Genomic DNA, 23,590 nt, shown 5'->3' with positions numbered 1-23,590 from the left:
ATGGTTCATAATACAATAGTGCTATAAACATGGTTAACATTCAGACATTAAAAATAGACTTTATAACCTTAAAAAACTTACAGCCAGTTACAAGTCAGTAAAAGCCTCAGAAGGTTCAAATACTTTTTACCATGTATAAAACTTATTGGTTTCATTACAGTGATTTCCAATTAAAGGGCATCACTTATCATTTATGATATAATCCTAAGTATGACACTAAAGGTTAACAGTTCTTAGAGTGTCCTGATGTTTGGTTTTGACCATTTACCACTGAGGTGGAGAGGATCCAGAATGATCAGTTAAGATCCTGTGTTTCCTTTCTTAAAACCAGAAGGCATGGTCAAAGCACCATTTTCATAATGATATTAATGATCCTAAAATAGCAGGCCTTTACCATCAAGGAAGTACACCCAACAGTGACTCTCTCATATGCTCACACAGTAATGACTCAGACCACAAAGCGTTTTTAGAAGTCACATTAAAAATGTGGATGCTGGAATCCAGATTCTCATTTTGTCCACTTAACTGCTCTGTGGCCCTGGGCAGTCAACTTCTGGACTCATTTTCTTCAACTTTAAAACAGTTATAACAACACTGAAGTCATAAGGTTGTTGTGGTAATTAAATGAGATGTTTGCAAGATGCTTATAGCAGAGAAAGCATTCAATAAATATTAGCAAATGATAAGCCTTATTATAATAATGGAACATTTTTATATTGATTCTCTAAGTTTCAGCAGAAATGCTGCTGATTCTCATAGGCAGAACAAAACATAAAAGGTATTCTCACAGCCTGTTTCATGAAGTAGAAAAGATTATGCTTAGTAGCAATTGGTTAATAGTGACTGCTTATCTAAGTTACAATAAACTAAAATCTTTTTCTGAAACTAAATCTTTTTTTACAGATCCCATTTGGGTCTATCTGGTCTGGACCTCTCATTTAAAATGCCATAAACAATTCTGTTAGCTTGGGACTTTAATAAAGACAGCAAAAGTGAATAACTGAAAATGGAATTCATAGAATGAATGGAATATGGAATAAACTGTGTACAGTTCTCTAACCAGTTAAATGAAGCACAAATATATGTGTAAATAATATAGTTGTATATTCATATGTCTATTATTGACCACTCATTTAGAAGAAACGAGGTGGTACCTCTGCCTGGTTCTGGTAAATGTATGCCCTTTGCTTTTGGATTCTGTATTATTCTCTAATTTTCTTCAGTGCATTAGTACTAGTCCTTGCTCTACACTGAGGAAGGCTGATTCGGATTGGATTTGAATAATAACTGTCTAACATTTTGAGCCCTTAGAATTTTTAGTGTTGATAGTTATTCAATGTAAAGTAATTCCAGTAGAGACTTTTCATCAACTGCTTGTGCATAGCTCTAAAACCTGTTGTCTCTATTTATAACCACAGATTTATGAAGATGTTTGAAATGCAACCCATATTTCATTTAAAAAATTACAGGGGTAACTTCATGCAAATTATTCCTGTGACTGTCTCCCTAAGTACTCCACTATAGTGGTTCGCATTGGAACAGAACAATTTATATTCTGGGAATTCTTTTAAGTGCTCTCTTCCTAAGATCAAAAGATGTAGATTTTAATACATAACCCCAGGCAGGCACTCCACTCTCCCTAACTCATCTCAGCTATTATAATCATAGCATTCTTTCTGCCAATTTGAATACAACTCACCATTTGTTATTCTGTTTACCCCAGCCTGTATTGTATGCTTACTATGTGCAAACACTGTTCTAGGTGCAGTGAAGAGAGAGGCAAAAACCTTGCTCTCATAGCTCACAATCTAGAACTTGACTGGAGAGAGACAATCACCAAGGAAAAAAAGTAGAAGATGTGGAGAGAGAGGCATCAGTAAATGACAGGGGGAGCAGTAGAGCAGGGGGGAAGGAGAGGGAGTGGAGGGAAGGGTGTGTTAGGTAGGATGGTCAGAAGGCCTGACAGACTTGAGCAAGGAAGCCCTGCAGTCTTTGGGAGGAGTATATTTTAGAAGTAGGCTTAACAAGCAAGAAAGCCCCAAGAAGGGAGCATGACTGGTTTGTTCAAGGCTCACAAAGATGGTGAGTGTAGCTGGAGTAGAATGAAAGAGGGAAAGAGAAGTAGGAGGTGAGGGGAGAGCTGAAGGCAGCACAAGTCATGTAAGGCCTCGTAGGCTATTTTAAGAACTTTGGCTTTAATTCTGAGAAGAGAAGTGATATAAACTGACTTAAGTTTTAATAGTGACCCTCAGACTGGAATGGAGCAAGGAGAGATGGAGGGAATGCTTTTCTAATACTTCAGGTGAAAGATGAGGTGTTATGTACTAGGGCAGCAGGCAGGAGGAGTCGGGAGAAGTGGTTGAATTTGGGATATATTTTGAAAATAGAGCTGATAGATTTTGTTGGCGGATTCCATGTAAGACAAGAGCAAAAGAGAGGAGTCAGAGTTAAAGGTTGGGATCAACTGAGAGGAGAGAGAAGGTGTGAATAATCATTGAGGAGAGTGGGGGAGAGAGTGACTAAGGGTAACCGAGTAGGACTGACAGGCGGCAGAGTAGGATGAGAGAAAAGAGAAGTGTCAGAGATGACTGTCGGGGTGGCAAGGAGAATAACGAGGGTTAGAGTTTTATTAACTGAGGTGGGGAAGACTGTGGTGAGCAGGTTTGAGAGAATAATCAGAAGGTCAGTTATGAATATGTTAAGTTCAGTTTGTCTATTTGCTATCCAAGGTATTGAGTAATCAAGTAGATATATCAGTCTGGGGCTCAGGAAAGGCTTTGGCCAGGGGTGCATAATTTGGGGTGCTCTGTGTGTAGGTGTCATTTAACTGACTCTGGATGAGGCCACGAAAAGAGGGAGTGTCTGTGGGAAAACTGAAGCGATCCAAGGACTAAGCATGCTAACTTTTAGGGGTCAGGAAGGCGAGGAGGAGCCAGGAGGAGGGTGGGGAAGAGTGGGGAAGAGGGCCCAGGTAAGTAGGAGGGAGCCTGGAGAACGTGGTGTCTTGAAAGCCAAGTGAAACAATTATTTTCAGATGGAGGAAATGATAAGCTCCAAAATGTGGTTGATCAAATAAGATGAGGAAAGGAACAATGGCTTTGGTAATGTGGTGGTAGCTGATGACTTGATAAAAACATTTTCGGGGGAGTGGTGGGGAGTAGGTGTGACTGGAGTTGACTTGGTAGGTGATGGGCAGACCAAGTGGTACTTCAAGGACCCTTTCTATGAAGGGAAGAAGTGAAGTAGCTGAACGAAGAAGTGGGATCAAGAGAGGCCTTTTTTAAGGATATGAAATAAATGGTAGCATTTTTGTTTCATTGGTGGAAAAAAATCAGCAGAGGAAGGAAAATCAATGGTTCAAAAGCAGCCTAGGTGAAGAGCTGGCCCTCAGGAAGAACATTATAGTTGAGGGAAAGGAAGGGCTTTTGGATAAAGGAGCAGGAAGTAGTGTGGATATGGTGCTGGGAGCTGGATGTGGAATGAAAGTTCTCTTTTAATTGCTTCTATTTTTTCAATGAAATCTGAGTCAAGGTCATAGCTAACCAAAGATAGGAAAGGAGATGATGGAGATTGAGGAGAGAGATGTAAAATAATCATCTAGGTGAGTGGGAGAGAGTAATTAAGGTAACACTGTGATTGCCAGGCAGCATTAAGGGTCCTCTTAAGGATCATGATCAAGTAGCATGTATGTATGTTCTTCTGTCCTTCTGCAGCCACATTCAAGCATGGGATCCGCTGTGTGTGTGTGTATGTGTGTGTGTGTGTGTGTGTGTGTGTGTGTGTGTGTGTGTGTGTGTGTGTATGCACACACACATATACATATATACTGGCAGGAATGTGGTTTAGTCAAGCATGAATGGTACAACTAGACAAAGGCGAACAAACTGAGAATGCTTACAGGGGAATGAATAAGATAATTATAAAGATTTCTTATGAAATTTAGGCTGAATGAGGACACAGATGAGCATTGTGAAAAGGTGAGCAGACTCTAGGTGTCAGGTTCAAGGTTATTACAGTGGGATCAGGGTAAGGGAGTAAATGGTGGTTGAAGGGTTGGATGCTTGAAGGTAAGATCCTGGAGGAAGGCTCTATTATTGGAAATGACAAGGCCTAGAGTATGACCATGGAAGCGAGTAGATAAGGTAGAGAAAAGGAAAAGTCATTGGCAGAGAAGTTAGGAACCTGGAAGACTGGAGTTTTGGAAAGATTAACTTTGTGTGTGTTGGATGGAGAAAGTGGCAATGAACTAGAAGTTAAGGTTATCAAAGGATAGTATCTAGAAGATACAGGCTGATGGCAGCTGGAGGTTCGTGAAAAAAAAAAGGAAAAAAGGAGGAAATCCAGTTTGGAAGAGCAGTGAGGGGCAAGGAGCACAAGTACAGCTTCACTGGGCTCAGTAATTAATTGGCATGTGTTGGGTAAATATCTATCACTTGAGTACATTTCAGGGCAGCAGTAACTTCGGGTTTCATTTAGAGCAAAAATGTTAAGGGGAGTGTTCAGAGAAAAGATTTAGGATACAGAGATGTTGCTAATACCTGTATTCATGTGCTTTATAGGACTTAGTATAAGAATTCAGGAAATGGGAGGTGATCAGAGACAGAGTCATTCAAGGGTTTTGTATTTGGAGGGATGAAGATTGACCTGGTGCCTAGCACAAGCAGGGATAAAGGGTAGTCCATATGGTCCCAATCGGACAGTGATGGTGAGACTGGGGGGGTCATCTGGAGGAAGATACAGGGGTGGGGGAGTCTAACCGGGAGCCCATGGAGTTCTGGAATCTTACCTTGATTTCTGCTATTGAAGGTCAAAAAGGGAAGATCTTTATCCAAATATATTCAATACAGCTCTTCAGTATTCACTATAACCAAACCCGGGGGATGTGTGAGATATGAGACATAGATGCCATTCCTGCTTTGTCATTTTCCTGCTTGGTTATTTTCTTTGTGCCATTAAAAATCATCTGGCCCCTTTGCAGTAGCTGAGACTTCACGTGCTCATGGTCTAGCATTCTCTTATTTTGCTGTGCACTTCTAACTGTCTTTCTTCTCCTCTCTGTATAGATGTTTTCCCATCCTTGCTTGCCCTCATGGATTTCTCTCTTTTCTCTTTTATTGTGTGTGTGCATGCTTGCATGTGTATGTCTGTGTGTCTGTTTTGATGATTGTGAAGAAGTAATCCAAATCCTGTTACCTCTAGTCTTTTCAAGGTCTTCTCTGTCCTGGAATAAGGAGCAGTGGTAAAAAAACGAAACCTTAATTTTAGATGGTAACTTCTTCAAATTCTTAGAAATATAGGAAATAAATGTGTAGAAGAGAACTTGGCAGTTGAGTATTAAGAAGTGGTGTCCATTGAGGTGGGCATGATCAGCAGCTACACATTTGTTGATGAACCTGCGTGTGTATGACTGTTAACTTGATGTGGGTGACTGGTTTCAGTCCATTACCCAGTTTCTTTTCAGCCTATTCCCTCAAAAATCAAAAGTATTCAGGGTAAGAGGAAAGAGTCCAAAATATAGATGAACAAAAGAGCTCATAAGGGCACATCTTAGAGCAGGTACTCCCTCGCCTCCCCAAAGCCCCTGTCCCCAGAATCCCCATCCCCAAGAACAACAGGAAAAGCTATCAATAAAAAGAAAACAATTCTTTGTGCAGAGTGGAGTGAGCAATGGGGACAGTCTGAAATGAAGCCCAGCATCTTAGTGGGTATGTGAAATCATTGCTGGAGTGAGCAATTGCTACTCTTTTAAAAGAGGTTTATTATAGAATTTATGAGCAGTATTTCCTTTGAGGAATGAGGGAAGACAGCAATAGTGCCCATGGGAGGCACAGGAAGGAAGTTGGGAGGGAAAGAAGCAATTTATCAATGAGTTGAGAATATATTTTCTTATCCAAAGCAACTACCAGAAGTTTATCAAGAGATTTGTTATTCAAGTTCCCTTGGAATTACTAGTTTGGACATCAAATTAGTGATGGTCTCTACAGCTCCTTTTAACAACTCCATTTAGTGATATTTTTATGTCTCTAAAGAAGACACGAGATTCTTATTAACCATTTGCATACACAGATAAAAATTTAGCAATATGCAATAAGGAGTGCAAGTCTCACAAACTGGGATCTTGAAACAATAGCAACACAGGAAAATTAGGGGGTTTACAAAGAAAGGTTCACTTAGCATACCAATGTAAATAAGGTTTAAATTAAATTTAGGGGGAAGGGAGAATACCACTGACTTACATGATGTATAAAGTAGAAAGTAAGCTTCAGTGTTGTTTAATGAAAAGAGCACTTGGTTGGAAGGAAGATGATCCAGATTGCACATAATAGGTATCCAGTTAGTATTTATTAAGTGGATAATTTAATGAACATTGGGCCAATCATTTAAATCATTCTGTCCCTTAAACTAGTCACTTCAATTACCCATTTTTGAAGTTGGAAATAACAATATGTATGATATCAAGCTGTATTTGTTGCATGCCTACTAATGCTCATCACTGTGCTGCATACTTTATACATACAATCTTCACAACATATTTCTGTAACTCTGAGGGAGACTACTTGGAGCTCAAATTATACATGAGAAAACCCATTGTATTGTGCATACTCACTCAGGAGACCAAATTATACCTCTGACAGTGACAGCTAGCTAGAATTTAATTAGCAAAAAGTTGGGCTGGCCACCATTAATGATTTCATTCAAACTAGAGTGGCTGGATGGACAAATTCTGGACAAGTACTAGCAAGTTTATTCCTGCCAACTTAACAAAAATTGTCATTATTTCTTTCAGACAATTTGTAATCCTTTGAGAGACAAACTTCTAATACTTAGAAAGATTGTAGTTGTATCTCCTTGAGCATCTATTCTGCTTTGTAGATCGAAATACCCAAGTTATATGTGTATATGTATATGTATATATATATACACATACATATAACTTGGGTCATATATATATATATAAGATGGAAGGGCCCATCTCTTAAGAAAGTATTTCTTCAACTTAGAGAAGGAGACTCTTTTTTGGACCCTTGAGAATACATATGTATGCTTCAGTTTGAGAAATACTGCAGTAAAATTTGAGTGTTTTCCCTTAAGTGATCCCTTGGAATCAGTCAACACAGCCATAAACATGACCAAGAAGAATAAATTGCTAAATGATATTTATTTAAAAGTGATTATCCAGATGATCCAGAATATACTTCTCTTACTATTCTTAGATTGGTGCTAAAAGGAAAATGTCAAATTAAAAAATTCTCAGGTAATTCTGAGATCCTACAGAACACACCCAGGGATTCCAGGCTGAGAAAAGCCACCTTAGAGTAAATGCTTCTCTTAGGGTCTAATTTCTGCTTACATATATCAATGTTAATAACCAGTTTTAGCCTCAGAGTGAACTTTTTCTGATTTTATTTCCAAAGGCTGGAGATGGACATATTTGTACCTGACTTGTCATGCACCAGCTACATTTACTGACAAAATGCAGAATAACTGAACATATTCAGCAAACTGCTGTTTATCTCCCTACAGTACATGTATTTATTAGCTCATCCATTATAGGGACAGTACTGAAGTATCCTTTGTCATGTGGTAAGGCGCTGCATTAGGTGTAGGAGTTACAAAGGGGAAGTGGATTGGATTCTTGACATGAGAGGCCTTGTGGGGAAGATATATGGAAAACACAGAATAGATTGTAAAGAAAACCAAATTTTGTCATTGCTCAGAGAATACAGTGGCTAAGCCAGCTTGTGTGGCTCAGACAAACCTGAAATTGAACCTGATTTGTAGGAATCATTTTATAAGGATGGAAAGCAGAGTAATACTGTATTTTTTGGAATACTCCTCTAAGCCAGCTTTTGCTGTTTGACGTTTTCCTTCTCCCTCTCCCCATATCTCCTCAGAGTCCAGCATGCAATTTCCCTTATTTTTAATTAAAATCATAAAAAATCAAGAGATTAGATGTCATTGTAATGCTCTAGTAATGCCACTAGACTTTTGTATGGGTACCTTGAAAGGGAGCTCTGGCCCTGAGCATGATGTTTGGCATGTAGTAAGTGTTTCAATATGTGAATAATGGATATTCAGTTATTATTATTTATTGAATCCTAGCTTTCTCTAGTCTATATTAGCTGTACCATGTTTTTAACTGAGTTTAATATGTTGTCCCAAACTGCTTCCTCCCTTGTGCTTCATTAGAAGTAGAAGGTCAGGGCACATACTAGAATGTGGGGTGGAAAACAAAACAAAGTGAACAGAGCAGCAAGAGACTCACAGACACTGAGAAGTGACGAGTGTTTACCAAGGGGGAGGGGTTGGGGTGAGTGAGTATGGAGGGTGAGGGCGATAAAGAGGCACAAAATCACAATCATAATATAAAATAGTCACGGGTATGAAAGTACAGCATAGAGAATACAGTCAGTAGTTCTGTAACATCTTTCTATGTTGACAGTAACTACACTAAGTTGGGATGAGGATTTAATAGTGTATATAACTGTCAAATCACTATTTGTATACTTGAAACCAAGATAATATTGTTTATCAACTATAGTTCAATAAAAGAACATACCAAAAAAAAAAGAGTGAGTTGTGGAATTTTTTTAGATTCTCTTCTCCTTTTTCACTTCCTTCACTTGGAGATACTTCTGGTCTTCCCCTCTCTCACCTCAATCTCTTGCTTGGCCCTTAGAGGCACATCCACTTTGGGCTTCCCCATAGGGAGCTCTTGTTTCATTAAAAAGTAAGTTTGCTGGTTGATTCTGATAACACTCCTTCTCCTACCTGCCAATCTTAGTAAATTCTATATTAGACAGAGAAGATCTAGGTTTTTAATGCCCTCTTTTAAGATGAGTTGACTAAAATATTAAATGAGTCAGTGATAAATATACAAAGACAAGACTTAGCCTTAGATATTTGCTTTAAAATCTTTTGGAAATTATACTCTCATTACTTGTCCTCTGATCTGAGAAGCAAAATTTTACTACTGTAAGAAATTTAAAGGGTTAACCAATCTAATTCCTTTCCTCCATTTTTGCTTTAAATTATATTTAGCTACCTTGGCATGGATATGATTCTGTAACATTGTAGAATACATTATAGAATTCCTTTCTAACTTTGACACATTTGGGCATTATATATCCAGAACCTGAAGGAAATCATTTTTCTCTTTAATTAACGACTTATTATCAAAGGCTGAGATGTTTTGTATTCCACAGAATTCCAAATAGAGTTAATGAGATATTGAAGTCTAAAGAAAGTGAAATAGGATTATAATGCAGGGTCCATAGATTTTTTAATTGTAGGGGTTAAGAGTACAGTTTCTGAGCTAGAAGCCCCAGGTAGTTCGTAACTCATAATGTTCAATTCAGAGTTAAATGAGGTGATGCAATTAAAAGCTTAGAACTGAGCCTGACACCTAAGATTAAACTCTCATGAGTGTTAGCTATTATTTAAATAATTTGCTGCTGACTTTTAAATTTAATATTTAAATCTCTTTAAACCATGACTATTATAAGTAGCTCTAATAATTTTCTTTCCTTGAGCTTCATGTAATGGTTTGCTTTAGCACATGTTAAGTCAAATACTAAAGAAATAATTTATCATTTCTAATCAAAATTAACCAAAGGAATGAGACCAGGTGAAAATGACATTTAAATTAATATTTCCCATAGTAAATAACAGCTCTTTGAATTATTGACAAGAGTGGCTACTGATAGGCCAGGTTCCCATCTGCTTTCTAAATCTCATTAGAATTTAAAATACTTTTAAAATAATTTCTGCATAAATTAATAATTTCCCTAGTCCAGGTAAACATTATATGTCAGACTAAAAAGTATTCAATTCAACACATATTTAACCAAATCTCAATGATAGAAAACAGAAGGAGAGTTCGGAATATATGAATTTAGTACCCCTTGCATCTAACTAGAAGATCACAATATGTTGTGCTTATATACTACTTTATAAACTTCAAATAGCATAAGATGCATTATTTTATATTTTCTTTAAAATGACCATTTGAAGTAGGCAGAGTGGGAAGTTTTTTCTTTTTACTAATGAAGTAACTTTAAATTACATTGTCACTAATGGAGAGACAAAATAGAAACTCAGATTTTCTGTTGTCTAATGTGTTGTGTTCCCCACTGTACCACATTCCTCAGAACCCCAAATGTAGACATGGTTTAAAGTAACTTAGCCAGTATTCTCAAAATGAAGAATTCTTATTTGTACCATTGTCACTCCTCTTACTTGCTCACAACAGTCATATAAAGTGGAAATTGTTAAGTTCAGAAACTTTAAAGAAGTGCACCATGAAAACCATCCCTTTCTTAGAATGACCTTTGTGAGCATCAGGTTTTTACTTATTTAGTCTGAAAGCACATCTAGTTTCCCCAAGGTGCCTTCATGTATCTTGCTTAAACTTCCTTATTTTTTTGCACTCCAGAATGTGTGTGCACACACACTCACACATTCACACACAAACACGCACACATGCATTACACGTGTGCATGTGTATGTATGAGAAGTTTCACCAAAAAACTCCCACTCTATTTTGCTTTATTTTACTTCATGTTTTGAAATACATTGATTGCTGATCCATTAAGTGGATTTTATGACCTACTTATGCATCATGACCCACAGTTTGAAACACTGGTTTAGAGCTTAATTGTTTTAGCTTACGCATGAATTTGGAAATCAGATACATTCAAGTTGGAATTTTTGCTCTTCTTTTTAGTGGTTAGGATCTTCAAAGCAAACTACTTCTGATAATTTTAGTGTCCTTTTCTGAAAATATAATGATATCTATGTCATTAAGTTTCTTATTCTTTCATGCATCAAGCATTCATTTCTTAACACCCACAACCTCATCATCCCTCTTGATCTTGATAAGATGTGGAAGAGTTTTTGTAACTTTCTTCTCCCAGACCTACTTACCATCATATTGAATATCATTCTCAGTATTTAGGGGATTATAGAAGAATTTGATAGGGCTAGACAGGGGAAAAAGACCAGTGGCCAGAAATGGACTGCCAGCCAGGGGCACTAGATGGACCTCCACTGTGGATGAAATGGAGATCCAGAAGTGGACTATACATAATGATACCTTCAAAGCATTCTTATTCTAAGCCTTTTTCATATGAAATAGTCAATGAGCCCCCAAATTCCAAGCCTCAGTATAAATATTTTTAAACTGATGAATGTTTAGAAACTCATCATTTGGGAATTAAAAAGAAAGCCTCAAAGATTTGAGAATAACTCACTAAAAAAAGAAGTTTCCTCTTGGGTCACCCATAGTTTGATTTACTTTATTAAATCAAAAACTTTTGGACACAAGCCAAGGACATGGTAAAATGAGTTAGATTGTGTCTGACAAAAATGGGCAATATTTGCTTTTTTCCACCCATCTTCATAAAAACTAAATAAATCCTTAATTCCTTCACAGTGAGTACTCAGTTTAGAGCAGCCACCATAGAAGAGGTGGGAAGGTGCAAACAGATTTTGGATGGATGTAGGGAGTGGGAATTGGGTTAGGAATATGTAAATAGGTCACTTCTGTGTTGCAATTTTTTTCCTCTCTATTTTATGGATGATTCCTCTTGCCAATGTCACTTATGCTAATGGAAGAGGGAAACTGTAAATAATGTTTCATAATTATTTCTATCTCTATATGTGCCCATGTAGTTCCTCTTAAAAAGAGCTCCTCATTTAAGGTATCTCTGAATCTCTGATGGAGAAACCCCATTCAAAGTGGGGGTATGGTGGAGATTGGGGGCCGAGTTTTACTTTCTCTTCTCTATTATTGCCCTTTGATATGCTCTCCATCACTTTCTTCTGTTTTTCAAGAATGCATATATTTTAATTGCCTCCTTCCAAGTAGTTGTATTAAAATATAATCAGTTGTTGTTTTCTGATATGCATAAGACAGACTTAACATGTAAGCTTTGCAAAGTAGAGTAGCCAGATATTTGAAAAAAAATCACAGACAAGTATATGCTAGTGCAGGGGTGATTTTCAGTTGTTCAATAACAAATATTTTGGGACTCTTTGGGGACGAGTGTCACATGTCCTTTGCTTCTCCCTTAGAACCTAGCACTTAGACCTGAGTACCTGGTGGGCATTTAGCAAATACTTGTTGATTAACAGATAAGTTTGTATTGATTATGGATTTGTACTAAGGTGCAAAACACGTCAATGGATTTTGATGCAAACATTGAACCTTCATATACATGTAGCTATATCTTCTTGAAGCTGGTCCTCAATCCATGTGGATTATTCTGTATCTTTTCTGTATGTCCCAGAAATGTAACTAATGCTGGAAGGTCTCTATAAAAATTTTTATTGACTATCTGTTTTACCTGGGGTTTCATCTGCTAGTTTTATATGATCATAGAAAAGCAGTCAGTGGGCAAAATAGCCCATAAAATCAGCAAGAGAAATGGCAAATAGAGCTTATTGTAAAATCTGATTGTAAACAAAATGTTAAAATATTGCTTTATAAAAATTTAATAATAGTACTAAAGAAAAAGATAATTCTGCCCTTTAAGATTGACTAATGTGTACTCAGTTGTTTCAAATTAGCATTAAGACCTTATTTTTTTAACAACTTGGTATGTTTAGCTATTTTAGTGATATCATATTGAATCCAAAAGTTGTAGAATCAAAGGTGATACCTTGCCTGGGACTCACAGGTCTACAAGCCCAGTCAGTATCTTGACCACATTAAGGGCTCAATGAATATTTGATGATTGTTTCAAAAGAGCCAACTTCATACTATTGTATGAACATGAGTTTACACACAGCCAACATCAAGGGCTCACCGACAGCAGCCTGCTTTGGTTGGTTCACAGTCCATGTGTGGCGACCCCAGGACAGCCCCAAGACTCCCAGCGCAGGAGTTCATGGTTCCAGGCTGTCACGCTAGCATCCCAGACAAGAGCAGCAAGAACGCTTAAAGGAGGTGCAGGTGGAGCTGCCCAGTTTGAGCAGGAAGGGTTGGGGGCTCCAGTGTGAGGATCCCACTGCAGTGCTGCAGAGCTCACAGTCGGTCCCCACAGAAGAAGGATGCAGGTCCCAGCAGCTCCTGGGGCCTGTCCAGTTATCACAACTGATGCATACCAGCAGGTCCAATGACTCTGGAGGCCTGGGAAGCCCCTGCAGCTACTGTGGTTCCTGCCACGGTGGGTGGCCCTACTTTTGTGGGTCCCGCTGGCTTTGGCCCCACTGATCAGAGTCGCCTGGACAGTCCAGAGGTTTGAGAAGCCATATGCCTTTGTTCAGCAGCTGTGGCCCCCCTGGGGCCTGTGTCCTGCTTCACCCCCATGTGCTAGAGCATATTCTGCTCACCTAATGACCCAATGGCCCCCTCACCAGGCCCCCCTGGGTCCCCTCTCTGACTGGCATCCTGAACCACTTATGATGCTGCCAGTGGCTCAGGCCCCAGGGACCCCCACCTGCATATCCTGCATGGCCAGCAAGACCTTGAGCTGGGCTTAGGGCTGGGCTTGGGCCTAACAGAGAAGGAAGAGGCAGTGGTGGCCACAGCAGCCCAGCTGGAGGAGGCTAGAGCACTGTGGCTGCGGGGGCTGGAGGTGCCCCAACTGGCCCTGAAGTCACTGGGCCCGGCCTCCTGCCTGAGCCCTTTGCCTGAGCCCCCACCCATTCCTGCTGGAAGTGGTGTGTAAAGCCTACTGCCCCCTGTATGTTCCTGAGTTCGTGTCACTGCGTTCACTGTCCCAGCCCCCTTACCTGGGCTCATGGGCACTTAACATCCTAGAGCTCCTGGGTGAGGACAAGAAGAAAAGAAAGCCAGAGAAATTAAACGCTGCATTCTCTCAGCAGCTGGGAGTAGCTGGGAGGACCCCAGCCTGCTCAAGTGAGATGCAGATGACTCCCAGATCTGTAGGGACCCAGATCATGTGGTGAATAGTGACATCTTGGCAGCACCTTCAGCCACTTCCCATCCTTCCTGAAGACTAAGGTGATCTGGGACAAGCATACAGGCAAGAGCAAAGGTTCATCAGCTTTAGGGACCCCAGTGGCTCTGTTTGCACTATGCATGAGGTGAATGGTAACTATGCGGGTTCACACAAGAGCATGTGGAAAGACCAGACCTAGATGTAGTGTGCAGTAAGCAGCAGAAGAAAAAAAAATTGGGCTTAAGATAGGGTCTGTAGCCAGGCACCCCTCCCAGCTGTCTGGGCTCTGGCTCCTCCTCACAGTTCTTTGGAAACCCCACAACCATCCCCTACCCATCCTCCCTAAACCCAGTTTCAATAAAGTTCCAAAAAAATAAAAAGCTAAAGCAATGATTGTCATCTAACCAGTGCTCATAATTCTTTATCATCGTCATTGTCATTTTTCATTGTCATCATTATCATTATTATTTTTAGATGTAACTTTTGGAGGACAGAGGGGTTAAATGATTTGCACTAAGCAACGCAAAAGAAGAGAGGAATAGAAGACTGTGCTACTTGTGGCGGATACTCAATTTGTTCTGTTTCCTAGATACTAGTAAAAGACAAACTCATTGAATTATGTAATTTTCCTAAATTAAAGGTTGGTAGAAAGAAGCAGAGCAGTGTATGCTGTTACTAGGATCACAGCAAGGACCAGAGTGCCTTTCTTGTCATTCTCAACACCATGTTATTATTCCTCAGCTGACCATACTGTCTTATAAAAAAAGAAGGGCAGAAAGAAAAAGAAAAAAAGATCAGTCAGTTGCATACAAAAGAGAAATATTTAACTTTGTAACAACCTTAAAGGAAAGATCTCTGACCTTCTAACTCTATGCCAGGTACTCTTCCAGTATCTCACCTAAATTCTTTTTACAGCATATTCATCTGTTTTCCTCCAAATTTGCTTCAATAAAGTTACAACACCAATGGTTTTTATCCTCAAGCATACTGAGGATATTCACTGCTTAGCCTGTTTTTCAAGTTTAATTCTTATATTTTCCTCTAAAATTTTTTATTTTGATTTTAAATCATTGAAAATTTTCTTCTAAGTTCTTTCTCAGGTGATGGTCAGGATGTTGAATCACTGCATAGCTAATTAGAAACAGCAACCATATTAATCAAAGTATAATTGCTGTCAATAAATCCTATGAGGTGGGGATACTAAATGAGAGTACCATTTGTAATGCTGCTGCTTTGAGATACAGAAGGGCTGAAAATTTTTACTGTAACATTTGGGGGCACAACATATACATAGACACACTTGAATGTACTGTGATTCTGACATCATTAAGAGTGAAACTAAACCAGACAAAAGCAAAACCAAGTAAGGGGAGAATAGAGGACTTAAGTTACTGGATTGTGATGGATACTCAGTGTATTCTGTGTTTCCTAGACACTAGTGAAAGAGAAACTCATTGAATTATGTAATTTTCCTTAAAAAAAGTTTACTAACCTTTTTTTCTGTTGTTGAACTAAAAAATAGTTGATCAGGAGAACCCATGTAAAATAGACATAGGGACATAATTACTGTCCAATGGACATTTCTTATATCCACATTATGTAAAAATCAAATGTGTAGTTATATTTCATAATCCAGTGAAGTAATTTCTGTAGGGAATAAAGATAACATGCTCCAGGTACATTGCTTCCTGGTGATCTAACTGAATATGTATCCTGATAGTCATTTATAAAATGAGTAGTTATTGTTCTATTAAATATGAATTGTCTTAGAAGACTTTGGCCAGAACCTAGCAGGTTGATAATGAGTGTTCTAATAAATGCAGAAACTCACACCATTTTATGTTTTGATATGAAAAAGATCTATGTGCCTTAAACACTGTATGTGTGGGAGGTACTTGGGGGTAAGCACTAGAACCTGTCCTGTATGTTGCACCCAGATAGAAAAGGTCTGACCAGTTCTGGATGTTTACCTCCTTCCTACCTCCTTCACTTAACAAAGTGAAATATACCTAATCAAACTGACTTTGAAGTGTGGCCCAGGATTACTAATTCACTATGGTAAGCTGAAGGAGCATTAGTATGACTTCTGTGGGAAATTTGATTTTTAGAACATGATGTGAGGGACGCACCAGAATAAATTATCTGCAAAGTATATTCTCAAGGAACCAGCTGTGTAGTACATTGAATGGGATTAGTTATCACTTTCCATGTTAAAGATGAGTAACTTGTGTCAGCTCATATTCACATTCTTCTTGTAAGTCCAGTTGCTGAGTTGCTTTTTGAGATAACACTTACCCAATGTTTTCAATTGCTAAGTATTCTATTTTTGGTTAGAAATTCTAAAACCAAAACATGAGTGTAAAGAAAGTTGATTGTCTTCTATTTCCTACAGCTAAAGGATATATATGAATTCAATAACATGAAAGCAAACCCAACTTGACTGCATTTTAAAATAAGGCTGATCAAGAATTTATATCATTTATAACTAGAATTTCACCCATCGTCTGTGTCTTTATAACTACTCAAGGTTCATTAGTATTTATATTACAGAAATCTTGAAGACATATGTATATCCTGAATTCTATTTATAGGTTGTATACAGTTTGGCTTCTGAACTATTCCCTCATATACTCTTGATGACTTTTTCAATAAAAGGCAACTATAGTGCAGTGATTTATAGTGAGGATGTGCCTCCAAAAAGGGTACTTTCTCCTTATAAAATTCTTTTAACTTAGAGCCTCAGTCTTATAATTAATTGAGAATAAAGCAATTATTGGGAAAATGTTCAATCCTGTTCTGTGGATTTAAATGTTACCTGTTTGTGTTTTGTGAAAATGAGGTGGACTACGTTTTGATTTCATGAAGACAAAACTCTGTGGAATAAACTAAGATAAACAGTGAGGCATCAGAGTCCTCCTTAAGATCATTTCTTCTGAAACTGTTTAATTTAAACATATATGCAAATTTCATAGGTTTTTAGATTGTGGCAGCTTTTTTCTATTTGAGATAGTGTCTTGTTACCTTTGTTAATTTTTTAAAGGTTTTTTTATTTATTGAAATAAATTTATTATATTATTTGTTGAAATAAGGTCTTGTCTACATCAAATTCAGCTTTCAGCTGAGCAAATGCTAAACAGTGAAAGGAGAAATATCTTCCAGGGGACATATTAAGAAGAGTATTTGTAAATCCTCTAAACTTTGAAGAGTTGGTCACTCATAGAATTGAAGAGAATTTACACCTTTTAAAAAATATTAATTCTCAAACACTCCCATTTTAAATTTGTAGAAAGCTTTAATCAGAATGACACTGTTGAGATAATTTAAAAACCAGATCATTTTATTTTAAGTCATAAAATCTTGAAAATTGTTAATAAGGCTTGACTCTTTATTGAAAATGTAAACAAGATTCCTTGAAGACATATCCTGCATGCTGCCCTATTACAGAATTTTAAAGATAAATGAAGACCGTATTTAGGATACTGTACCTTAGAGAAATTGACCATTGGAGAGCCATTTATCCTGTTTACATTTCCTTAAAGATAAAATTGTTGTCAACTATTTGAAAATTGGCATTCAGTGATATTGCTGGTAAATATTTAACAACTTGCTAGGATGGGGGAAATGAGGGGGTGTTGGGATCCCTGATATATATTATTTTCTGATTTACATAGTAAAATATTTCTGTGAGGTGACAGGGGGTCATGATACTGGGAAATATTAAATTAAGCAAGTAGAGGAGAAATTACTGGCAAATACTGAGAAGATGGTTTCTTGTCTTCCTTGTCCTCCTCCTCTTCAGCTAATTACATATCAGAAGCCATAGGCTTAGGCCAGGAAGATCTGATCTCTGTGGGATGGTTAAAGGGCTCCGGAGAACTTAACGTGGGAAATCCTCCATGTTCCCTTAACTGGCAGTAAATTTAACTTTCTTTTTATGTTAAGTAAATATTAACATCAGATAAAATAATTTCTAAAAAGTAAAAGGGATCCAATGGAAAAATTCTTGTGTGTTTAAAAGTCACTAAAAAGGATTTTTTTTTAAAACTGAAAGATAAAGAATTGTAGAAAAGCAAATAAAATATTCCACATTCCTCCAGTCTTGGAAAGGAACTTCATAAAGAAGAGATCAACACAGAAAGTCACACACAGAGATATTTTGTTATTTGATTAAGCCAATGGTTTGCTCCTCAAGTTAGAACTTACTCAATTATATGTCATCGGATTGTACAAAGAAGATAACAATCCTTGTGAAGAGTAAGTCCATTTATTCCATGGGCAAGCCTCAAGCACCTTGAAAAATATGTCCAAACCACATATCTCTATTCCCTTTTGGACAAAAATAGATAGATAGATATAAAATTAAAAAACTTTAGGGTCAATTCCATCTTTTTCTTTCAAATATATTAGTTTTGATTATTACAAATTAAATCTTTACCAAAACATTTCTCATATGCTCTTTATCTTTTTTATCTTTTTTATTTACATATCATTGATACACAATTTTATATTAGTTTAACATATACAACACAGAGGTTTAATAGTTACCCATATTATTTAAATCCTCACCCCCCACTAGTGTAGTTACTATCTGTCAACATAGAAAGATGTTACAGAATCATTCACTATATTCTCCAGGCTGTACTGCTATCTCCATGACCAACGTATATTATGCTTGAGAATTTTTATGCCCCTTTATCCACCTCACCCCTCCCACCCCAACGCTTCCCCCATGGTAACCACCAGTCACTTCTCCGTGTCTGTGAGTCTACTGATATTTTGTTCATTTTGTTTGTTTTGTTATATTCTATAAATAAGTGAAATCATATTTTATTTGTCTTTCTCTACCTGACTTATTTCACTGAGCATAATACCCTCTATGTCTATCCATGTTGTTGCATGTAGTTCCCTTTATGGCTGAATAATATTCCATTGGGTTTATGTACCACATCTTTATCCACTCATCTATTGATGGACATTTAGGTTACTTCCATATCTTGACTATTATAAATAATGCAGCAGTAAACACAGTGGTGCCTATGCTCTTTAGATTCATTCATTCATCAGCCATATTTATCAAGTAGGTAGTATGTGTCCGGCTGTGGGCTGAGTGCTAGGTAAACCACTGGACTCTAGAGTGTCAAAGATCCTTCCAAGCTCTCAGGTTCTGAAACCTCAGATGGGGGCAGAGGTAGGAATCAAGGAAAAGAAAGTGCAACTTCTTAAAATAAATATCTTAAAGTGTGAAATTCTTTGAATACTAGTTTTCTATGTCTTCTAGACAATTCTTAATGATTGGAATATTTGATTTTTACTGAAATAATGATCCATTCTCAAAAAACACATATGTAATAGCATGTGATGCAGAGTAAAATAATTCTTTGTGTAAACAACTTAGGAAAACCAATAGAGTGGTTTAGGAAAACCAATAAAATGGTTTAGGAAAACCAATAAAATGGTTTAGGAAAATGCTAAAGAATATATAGAGTAAAAAGATATCAGTAAAGTTAAAGGCTCTTAGATATCATCAGGTTTAATTATCTTCTTAAAAACTCCTACCCTGTTTGCTTTAATTTGTCTGATTTCTCTCAGACTGTTCAAGTACAGTTGGACAATATCCATCATATCATAGACAAATTTTCACAAATGCCTAGGGTGCCTAAATGGTTTTCTTGGCCTCACTGGAGATGGATGGTAATTATAGATTTGCTTTGTTTATGTCACCGTATTCCTATTATGTTAATATGTGTGCACAAGTTAGTTAGTAGTTTAAAACCTATACATGCTTAAGGTACTCTACAAGAAGATATGTCAAAGAAATAATCAATCCTCCCATGTTTTCTTCCATATGCTACCTCTATAGCTTTTCTTCTTCCTTCCTAATTACAACCCTTAAATAGAATTCGTGCCTCATATTGAATTTACCGAGTATCATAATTCCTCCAGGTGGTAAAGATACCTCGAGACAAGTGCTGGGCATAGAAGCCACAGGGCATAAATCTGCAAAGAAGTAAAAAGCTAACCTTTTCAAACAATATGGCTTCTCTCTCACTTACCAACTTTACATTTCCCTGTATGGCCCCGGAAGATGACTGGTTAGCCAGAGACGGGTAAGATTCCTCAAGGGAGGAACAACCTAAGACAGGCACAGTCGCAGGGGGGCCATCAGGTGAGAAATCGGGGAACAACAGTGGTGAAGCTTAGAACCTCACCCCCGCACCCTGTTTTGAGAGAAAGCTTCTGCATCCGTGGATGTTTTATTGCCCTTGTCTAGCTCAGATTAGCACATAGTCTACAGGCACACACCTGATCATCTACAATTGCTTTCTTACAACACTAAACTATGTTTTCTAACTTTATCTTGCTTCTACCTACCACTTCAGCATTTTATTAAAAATAAAAATAATAATAATAATAAAGGGAGAAATGTGGGATCCAAAAAAAAAAAAACAAAACTCCTACCCTATAGTCCCACTGCTTTCCCTAAATTGTTAGAATGAGTTTAGTTTCTGTGAAGTAGATTACATCTGCTTAAATTAAGTACTTCCTGTTACCAAAGAGACTGAATGTTGATTAATTAGGTTAGGAAAGAGCTTAAAATGTGATGTTTTCCCAAGTATCGCTAAGAGAGTGAAAAATAATTTTTATTTGTGGAATTATTTGTGTATAGTGACACAGTTAATATTATTTTTATAATGGTAGAATTCAGGATTCATGAAACTCCATCTTTTTCAAGTATTCATTATATTTTTGATTCATTTGTTAAATTTTCTAGGAATATTATCATACATTTCAAAAGTACTTTAATTCCTATCATTTTAAGCCAGTAAACATACAGAAACTGTGATGTGCATATTGACAGTATAGCTATATTGGCTACTTAAAATTAAATGTTGGTGAGAAACCAGGAATATGTTTTGCAAAGAAGAAAAACAAATATTATGTCCTTTTTGATTCAGATATAAAAGCTTGAGTATTTTCCTTAAGAAATTCATTACATATAAGGTATACAATGACCACAAACAGGAAATTTGCCATACAGCAATTTCTATTTCATTCTCCTTGTATGTATGGCAACATCTGCTTTCAAACTTTATGTCAGTCTAAGTAGGTATCATAGTTGGTGAAATTTTCAATGAGTTTTTTTCAATGCTTTGGTGAATAATATTTCAGTAATTTAGATAGATGAAAGTCAAATATTACAATACTATCAGTACTGTAAGATAAACTAAATATTTGAAAAAAATACAAGGAATATTAATGACATAGTACTAAACATCTTTTAAGTACTATGCTGTCATTGCAAAGTTGTGTTATTTTGGAAATTGCTAGGGCTTTTTAATCACTTCTTATAAAAGACGTTTCTCTCAAATTGCTAAAAAGTAATATTTATTTAAAGCTCCCTGTGTTCTAGAAATAGAACACAATTTTATTTCTTGATGGCACAATAAATGATGCATTGCTCTTTTTTTTCTCACTCCAAAATATTTAGATGGTTCTTAGTTTAAAAAATAAAGTTTGTTGAAATGGAGTTGCAAGAGCCACATTTCTAATGAATATGCACCTCTTTGCCTCTCTGAATCAAAAACATGGCAAATTAGTTTCTGTGAACTTCATAGCATCAAGCTAATGCAAAAAGAAAGAGAACAATAAAGAGAGGCAAGTTTATTCTCTGGGTTATTTACTTGTCTGAGGTTAGCCTCCCTCTTCTGAGCCTTGTTTTTGCTTCCCTTTTCAGAATGGACTCAATGCCCTCCATCTGGCTGCTAAAGAGGGCCATGTGGGGCTGGTCCAGGAGCTGCTGGGAAGGGGGTCTGCTGTGGATTCTGCCACTAAGGTAATGTTCATGCTGGTGGAATTTATTTCCTTGGGAAAGAGGGAATGATTCAGAGCTGCTTTTCCCTGGCTATACATTTTAGATGTTCCCAGGAACACCAAGATTCTTAATGCAGAACTGAAATTGGAACCCTTTAGATTAAACTTTGCAGGGTTTGAATTCTTTCATTTAGAGATTTATCAGGCAAGAGACTGAAGAATTCTGTGTACCTAGTTTCTAGTGTTTTATCTTTTTTCCTTTGATTCATATAGAGTCCTGATTAATCCTTTAGACAATAGTACTTATTTTCCTAAGATTAATCCATTTTTGAAAATAAATTGATATAGTAAGCTCCTCAATGGAAATGAATAATTGTCATGCTTTAATTAAATTGTTAACATCTTTTAATGTGTTCATTTAACATGGTAAGAAAATATACAGAATCCTTTATACTCTAATAGAAAAGAGATTTTGGATCATGAATTGAATTATTAGGGTAAAATTAGATTTTGTCACTATAATGTGTGCTTGTAAATAAATTGGACTCATTTCAAGAAGTGTAAACAAGAAGCTTGGCATACTAGAAACTGTTGCTTCCTTGTTAATATTGCTAAAATATATTTGAACCTCGTCTCTGGGGGGGTCATTTCAGAATCAACAGACATTTTAAAAAATGAGATCAGTAGTGGCAAATCTTTATCTTCAGAAGATAAAATTTTAATTTGGAGAAAGAGCAGTAATCAATCAACATCACGCCTGCTGACCAGGCTGGAGTGAGTGCCGTAATAATGCTGTGGGACATACAGAGGCAGCAAGCCCTCAGCCTCCAGCTGGGGCATTAGGTTAATCAGGCATAGACAAAAAGAATGCTGGAATTAGGAATATGGCCAGGTAACCTGGATTTCCAACAACTCATGCATAATTACCGAAATCTACACTGGTCCTGCTTACATTATAGTATGGAGCAAATCTAGTGGAAATTTAAAGTAAAAAACAAAATTCTCTGGCAATTCCAAAGAAGCCAAAATAGAAGTTCACTGTATGCAGTGAATTCCTTACTTTGAACATAAAGAAAGAATAAACATTTTTATTAACATTTCTCTGGACAATATCAAATAAATGTTAAACAAGTATTTAAAGAACAGTAGTTTGAATGTCTATCAAATTATTTGTTTCCCCTGAGTTGCCCATATTAATGTAATACATTCATTAAACCAGCCATTTTTGGTTGCTTAAGTGTTTATTTTATTAGCATTTTCCTTTTAATTCTACTAACATTTTAAAATATAGATTCATTTTTAATCATAGATTACAATTACAGAATTTTAGATCTAGAAAAAAATCTCATTTAAAGCTCCTTTAAAGGAGAGGCAACTGAGCTCTCAAAATACTATATGAGTGGCTAAGGGCCCAACAGTGAGCTGGTAGCAAAAAGAGAACTAGTGTTGTCATAAAAAACCTTGCCATTTACAACAGTGTGGATGGATATACAGGGTATCATGCTAAGTTCAATAAGTCAAATAAAGAAAGACAAATGCCATAGATTTCATTTATATGTGGAATCTAAAAAACAAAACAAACAATATGTTGACACATAAATACTGACAACATGCTGTTGATTACCATAGGGAAGGGAGGTGGGGAATGGGTAAAATAGATGAAAAGGATAAAGAGGTAAAAACTTAAAATTATGAAACAAATTAGTCGTAAGAATAGAAATATAATAAAGATAATACAGACAATAATATTGTAATATCTTGATAAGTTAGTGGGGGGTAATAACTGTATTTACTGTGGTGGACAATTAGTAATGTGCATAATTATTGAGTCACTAAGTTGTATATCTGAAACCAAGATAATGTTGTGTATC

General features: G+C 36.9%; 1 protein-coding gene and 1 pseudogene across 21 annotated transcripts in view; both read left to right on the top strand.

Moving 5' to 3' along the window:
• The window catches only part of ANK2 (ankyrin 2), a 351,461-nt gene that overhangs the window by 145,242 nt on the left and 182,629 nt on the right, over nt 1-23,590 (top strand). For all 21 annotated transcript variants that reach the window (XM_037001140.2, XM_073237157.1, XM_037001145.2 and 18 more), the window contains exon 3: nt 21,643-21,741. In XM_037001140.2, coding sequence (XP_036857035.2) covers nt 21,643-21,741 — 99 coding nt within the window. The remainder of the gene's footprint in view (nt 1-21,642; nt 21,742-23,590) is intronic.
• Nucleotides 13,119-14,237, top strand: LOC118968868 (RNA-binding protein 42 pseudogene; annotated as a pseudogene).

Source organism: Manis javanica, chromosome 5 (genome assembly GCF_040802235.1).
Source record: "Manis javanica isolate MJ-LG chromosome 5, MJ_LKY, whole genome shotgun sequence".
Taxonomy (NCBI): domain Eukaryota; kingdom Metazoa; phylum Chordata; class Mammalia; order Pholidota; family Manidae; genus Manis; species Manis javanica.
Note: the sequence above shows the minus strand (reverse complement) of the source record. Positions and strands in the feature narration are given on the sequence as shown.